The sequence below is a fragment of the Histoplasma capsulatum genome, genomic scaffold (assembly GCF_000149585.1).
Source record: "Histoplasma capsulatum NAm1 scaffold_5 genomic scaffold, whole genome shotgun sequence".
Classification (NCBI taxonomy): domain Eukaryota; kingdom Fungi; phylum Ascomycota; class Eurotiomycetes; order Onygenales; family Ajellomycetaceae; genus Histoplasma; species Histoplasma mississippiense.
Genome location: NW_001813978.1, coordinates 519,484 through 525,557, shown reverse-complemented (window position 1 = coordinate 525,557; position 6,074 = coordinate 519,484). Strand labels below are relative to the sequence as shown.

Genomic DNA, 6,074 nt, shown 5'->3' with positions numbered 1-6,074 from the left:
ATTCTTCTCTAGCATTAAAGTCGTCACCGTCATTGGCTTCATGATCTTCGGTATTTGCATTAATGCCGGCGCAGGCCAGCAGGGCTATTTAGGATTCAAGTACTGGAAGGATCCCGGCGCATTCGCTCCATACCTCGTCGAAGTCGTCGGAACTGATAATATTGCCACTGCAAAATTTATCGGATTCTGGGCTACTCTTATCCAAGCCGGCTTCTCATATCAGGGAACCGAATTAGTAGGCATCGCGGCGGGAGAAGCAGAGAACCCACGAAAAGCCGTACCAGCAGCAATTAAAAAGACCTTTTATCGCATCCTTTTCCTCTTCGTCTTGACAATCTTCTTTATTGGCATTCTAATCCCATACACAAACCAAGACCTCATGTCACAAGCCGCCAACGCTTCCGCGTCTCCATTTGTCATCGCCGCCAAGCTTGCCGGCGTCAGGGTCCTCCCAAGTCTCATCAACGCTGTCCTCCTCACTGTGGTTATCTCCGCTGCAAACTCCAATGTTTACTCTGGCAGTAGAATACTAGTAAGCCTTTCCAGGGATGGGTGTGCCCCCAAATCCTTCTCCAAGATTACTAAGGGTGGCGTACCCATCGCGTGCGTCCTCCTCACCGCCGCCTTCGGCCTTTTCGGCTTCCTTAACCTCTCCAACAGCGGGGCCGTGGTCTTCGAATGGTTCATGAACATCAGCGGCATCGCTGGCTTCATCGCATGGTCCTGCATTAACGGCTGCCACCTGCGCTTCATGCGTGCGCTGCGTGAGAGGAATATTAGCCGCGATGCGCTGCCTTACAAAGCACCCTTCCAACCCTACCTGGCGTGGTACGGCCTCTCCTTTAACATCCTTATCATCATTACTCAAGGTTTTAAGGCCTTTTTACCCTGGGAGCTAAGCAATTTTTTCGTCGCATATATTAGTCTATTTCTCTTCATCATGTTGTATTTTGCACACAAGGTTGTATGCCGCACGACCTTTGTTAAACTGAGGGAGGCGGATGTGGATACGGGCCGGGTGGTGGTTTATACAGATACATCACAGCCAACTAGAGTGCCAACGACGACGTGGGAACTTGTTCGGCATCGAATTCAGAAGATGTTTTTCTAATGATAGACATGATGCTTTCTTATTACCTCCTTGCAATCACCTTTAATTTTTCTTTGCATGCTGTTGATATTTATATTTGTATTTTTTGTTTTGTTTTGTTTTGTTTAATTTTTTTGTCAATTGAATTAATGAATTATTTTTTCCGTTTCTTGCTGTCCTTTTGCTTCTGTTTCTTTGCTTCCGATTTTTATATGCATTTCTGCTTCGTCGCCTGTCTATTGGTTGAGAACTTGATTCCTTGAATATCTCGAAGGTGTAACTAGGATATCTCTCTAGTGTGCAATTATTCTATGCTCATATGTCTGATTTTCAAGTGAATAATTGCTTGATGCATATTTGTTGCATCAGCAATATCCGCCAATATGGTTCACTATGCGATTCATATGGTTTCCTTGTTCTGTCCTTGTTTGCTCCTTAGGAGTTGCTTAAGGGTGTGTTGAGATGAATGGGTTGATTGGTTCCAATATACAGCACCTTTATTCAAATGAATGGATCAATTGTTTTTGCATAAGCCTTTTTGTCATTTCCTTTTTCTTCAAAAATCCGTCTCTGCTGGACAATCTATTACTTAAGACCTTTGACTGTTTATTATCTTTCCATCCGATGGTGAGTGGAGGGTGTGTTAGAAGATGTGGTGGAGATAGTACTAGCCCTCAAGACAGTTTCGTCCTAGAAGTTTAAAGCACAGTTTTCAAGTAGCTGAGACGACCCGGTTATGACTAGGTAAGTAGACTGAGGCTAGGGATCCACGGCTATATATTGGCCGCTGATGCCCTTTGAGCAGTTCAACTACAGCATACCAGTGTGGAAAGTTGAGCCACAATTTCATTTGTACAGCAAGTTTGGCGCGGAAAAGCAAGTGTTTTCACAGTGGTATAAGTTGGAAGAGTTACAGCAGAACCGCTCCCATGTTGTATATATTGGCTTGAAATATCATGCATGGATGGCTCATGCGGTCATAAATGGCTGAGAAGCGGAGAAAGGACCAAATATGTATTGAGACAACAGTGAAATTGATAAAAAGAGAATTTTGTTACATGTTTGTTCCGGAACAACAATATAGAAAAATTGCACCACATCTACCTTCAATGCAAGCGCACTTTTCTGTTGACTTTCATTCCTCTCCTTAACTCCTCAATCCAAGCAAAAGACTGGTGCTCTTTCCGCCCTCATTTCCCTCACCACCACCGGGGAGATACGTTACGTTGGGATTGGAGGCTAGTGTCTGCGCAATTTCCCGACTGGCATCGATTCTTCGGATCTGAATCAAGCCATCACCAGCCTTCATAACAGCCTTGCTAATTATATCAGCACTCTCGGCCTCTCCTTCAGCACGGATAACGTTAGCCTGTCGCTCCTGCTCAGCTTTTTCGACAATGAATCTCGCCCGCTCAGCATCCTGCTGCGCGATCTGCTTCTGCTCAACGGCACGGGTGAATTCGCGGCCGAATGTCATGTGGGTGATTGAGACGTCTTCGAGGGCAATGTTAAATTCTCTGGCACGGCGCATGAGGTCGTTGCGGATTCTGTTCGAGACTGCTTCACGCTGCGTGATGAGTTCTGCGGCATCAAATTGGGCAACAATGGACTTTAGAACTTCGTTGCCAATGGAAGGGAGGACTCTTTCATCGTAATCTTGGCCGAGGGACTGGGCAGATCGCACAGTTAGCTATATAGATGAAAGATCAAGGAGATGTCCGAATGTGAGTGTAAATACCTGATAGATCTTTGGTAGCTGTTGGACTTCGGGGCGATGTAAAACCCGTAGTGTCAGGCTGACCATCTGCAAGTCCTTACTACCGGTTGTCGTTGAGATGTTTCTGGGCTTTGTTCTGACATCGTAAATGATGCTTTTCTGTAGCCAGGGGATGAGGAAGTGCGTTCCCTCATTGACGACTTTTTCCTGAACTCCGGAGAGTCTGTCAAAGATGACTGCCCGCGTTCCTCCCTTGACATCGTAGAGTGATGCCTGGACGAAGGACGCCCCGATGGCCACGGGGATGCCCCATTTATAAACGGCCGCAAGAGCATTCGCCATTTTCTTAGAAGCTGAGAGTGGATAGGGAAAATGTGTTGCTCCTGAGGAGATATCAACAGCATTGCATTGGTTTGCTGATTTTATGAAGCTAAACTGTATCGGGACCTGCGTCAGGTGATCCTGGAAGCTCTCAACTTTTGATCGCAAAAGAAGCCGACAACATCTGTAGAGATACGTATACATTCACATACACACGTACACACTCTTGCGTTATAGGCAGCGTTTCTATCTGTCGACTGCCTGAAAGAGCTGAATCAATTGTCTACATAAATTTCGTTTCTCTATCCGGAACGATGGGCGGTGGACATCCAGATCCCAAGCGTGGAATGTAAGTCCCTCTACCCCAGTTGCTACTCCCGTGAATCAATTAGAGGCATACTATTGTTCTCTTCATGAGAATTGACACAACTGACGAAAACTGACGATTGGCAGATATATTGGAACGTTCGGGGACTTTGGTACGTTTTGAGGCCTATTCCATTGCGACAATATGCGAGTTTATCGCCCCCGCCTCGTCTGATACAATCAAAAAGGCCCATTCTTTGGCTGCCTTTCCGCCTATATCTTGTGTATCAACTGTACCTGACATACTAATGACTGTCTCGTGATGATGCAAAATAGGCTGCCCGACTCCGCAGAAAATATCTACCTACGCTTTGTCCCCCAACCGACAGCGTCCCTTCGCTGGTGCTTTGTACAACGCCATTTTCAACACATGGAGAAGATCTCGCAATCAAGCACTTTATGTCATTCCCCCCTTTGTCGCGGCATATGCCCTAATGAGCTGGGCTCAAGAGAGGTTCGTGTTCCCATCGTGAGGGTTGATCTGGATTGTTTCCGCCTGTATTGCGTGTTTGTCAATCTTCTACGCGGTTGCTGACTGACATGTACGCATCTACAGGAATGAATATCTAAACTCTAAAGCCGGACGATTGGCAGAGGGTGGAAGCGAAGAGTAGAGATCATCCTTACTATAAAAGGTTGGGAGGGGAGCCTCATCAGTCATTGCGCTGTATAGTACACATATTATTAGAAAGCAATCGACTTGTCCAAATCATTTCATTTTCTATATAAAATAAGATAAGAATATTTTTTCGAATTCCTTTCTCTGTTTTGATTTTTCCCCCACCATTTCAACATCGAATCAACTGGATAATATCGAAAAAGGTGAAAGGCATCCTGTCTATATTCGAGAAAAAAAAATCAACAGATGTGCGGCCTCAAGACACAGCCTATCAACATACAAGTTAATGTCTTGATACAGCCAGTTCGATATATGGTACTACTGGGCCTGACAGCCTCAAAGCTATACGTTTCGTTAAAAACAGATGTAATGAACCCGCACGCCCCAGAATTGTACTCTCATATGTCAATCTTCCATACTCGACGGCGAAAACAAGGAGGAAAAGCATAAAGAAATTCGACATGCTCAATTATTATAATTGTCCAAGTTGGGACTCGAACTCAGGGCCTTTTCGGATCAAAGAATTTGCTGACTAATCCACAATAGGCTTAGGGCGAACGGTTAAGGTGACCAGAAATCGAAAATGAAATCCAGCGAACTTGAAAAAAAAGTAGAACAGGAGCAAAACTTTGCGCCCACATCTCCCATTTATATTCTCTTTAGCCAACAATTGCCATTGCTTGATATCTTACACTCTCGTACCTGCCAACAACCTATAATCCGACCAGGTGTCCTTTTTGCATTTAACAATCACAATGGCCAAGGACAAGTCCGATAGAGAGAGAAAGAAGGAGAAGAAGGAGAAGGAGAAGAAACGCTCCGAGACCGATGGTGTGCACAAGAAATCTAAGAAAGATAAAAAGAAGGATACAAGTTTGCTTGCTGAAGCCGTGGAGAATGAATTGACCACAAAGGTCCTAGAGCATCTGGAAAAACCCGATGCCGAGCCAGCTCCTACCGTTACCACCGCTGAGACCACTTCGAAGAAACCTGCTCCGGAGCGAATTGTTGGCTCTCTCGTTCCGTTTGCAAATCCCCTAGCCCAAGATAAGGTTGCAAAGAAGGTGCTCAAGAGTGTTAAGAAGGGTATGTCCAGTTCATTACTCGTTGATTCTATTTTTCAGCCGCTCGACCCTTCCACGATGTGGGTAGAATACAACGAGACACAGCTATGACCAGTATCGTGCGGTCAAATGATGTTGATGGAGTTCGTCTCCCAAGCAATTATTTTACTAACAGCAATGAATTATCGTCCTCTGCAGCTGCTGTAAATAAGTCTCTCAAACGTGGCGTGAAAGAAGTCGTCAAAGCGCTCCGGAAATCACCAGTACCTGCAGCAAACGCCGTAATCGACACCCCAACCGCTGTCGTCGTCCTCGCAGCGGATATCTCACCCATGGACGTCATCTCACATATTCCTGTTCTGTGTGAAGACCACGGAATCCCTTACGTTTATGTCACATCAAGAGCTGAGTTAGGAAGTGCCGGCGCCACCAAACGACCTACAAGTGTTGTCATGGTGTTGCCACGATCAAGCGCAAAGGGCAAGAAAGACAAGGACAAGAAGGATAAGAAGGATGGCGGAGACGGGGAGGATAGAGAATACTATACGGAACTTGTCAAGGTTGCGCAAAAGGAATCGAAAAGGGTAAAAGTTTAGAAGATACAAAATCCACGCTCAGACGGGCTGGGCTTTCTCACGCTTCTTTTCCCCCCTGGGCTTTTGCGGACAACCACACACTCCTCCTTTTCATGTATCCCTTCGTTTGTCTGTTACCGTCCTGGATTAACCATGGCGTCATGTGACTGTTTATCGGGCTTAATTTTCTTCACATATGTTTTTCTCGGCGTTCATAAATCGGATATAAAACGGGCGGAATGAAATACCACTTTTTGAGAGGGCTCACTTTCAATATTGGCTTACCCACCTATGACGTTTTTTGATATTCATTGGACTAGAA

The 6,074-nt window shown here is 45.4% G+C and overlaps 4 protein-coding genes across 4 annotated transcripts in view; 3 read left to right on the top strand and 1 right to left on the bottom strand.

Moving 5' to 3' along the window:
• Nucleotides 1-1,111, top strand: part of HCAG_05014 (hypothetical protein) — a gene marked incomplete at both ends in the record, with an annotated part of 1,833 nt that extends 722 nt beyond the window's left edge. The window contains one exon of the mRNA XM_001539497.1: nucleotides 93-1,111. Coding sequence (XP_001539547.1) covers nucleotides 93-1,111 — 1,019 coding nt within the window. The remainder of the gene's footprint in view (nucleotides 1-92) is intronic.
• A 1,126-nt stretch (nucleotides 1,112-2,237) lies between these two features.
• On the bottom strand, nucleotides 2,238-3,149 carry HCAG_05013 (prohibitin; the record flags this gene model as incomplete). The annotated part of the gene is made up of 2 exons (XM_001539496.1): nucleotides 2,238-2,759; nucleotides 2,829-3,149. The coding sequence occupies 2 exons, from the start codon at nucleotides 3,147-3,149 to the stop codon at nucleotides 2,238-2,240; spliced, it is 843 nt and encodes a 280-aa protein (XP_001539546.1).
• A 293-nt stretch (nucleotides 3,150-3,442) lies between these two features.
• On the top strand, nucleotides 3,443-4,108 carry HCAG_05012 (predicted protein; the record flags this gene model as incomplete). Its single annotated transcript, XM_001539495.1, has 4 exons — nucleotides 3,443-3,477; nucleotides 3,582-3,607; nucleotides 3,771-3,948; nucleotides 4,051-4,108. The coding sequence occupies 4 exons, from the start codon at nucleotides 3,443-3,445 to the stop codon at nucleotides 4,106-4,108; spliced, it is 297 nt and encodes a 98-aa protein (XP_001539545.1).
• A 760-nt stretch (nucleotides 4,109-4,868) lies between these two features.
• Nucleotides 4,869-5,773, top strand: HCAG_05011 (ribosome biogenesis protein Nhp2; the record flags this gene model as incomplete). The annotated part of the gene is made up of 2 exons (XM_001539494.1): nucleotides 4,869-5,199; nucleotides 5,376-5,773. The coding sequence occupies 2 exons, from the start codon at nucleotides 4,869-4,871 to the stop codon at nucleotides 5,771-5,773; spliced, it is 729 nt and encodes a 242-aa protein (XP_001539544.1).
• Between the last annotated feature and the right edge of the window lie 301 nt (nucleotides 5,774-6,074).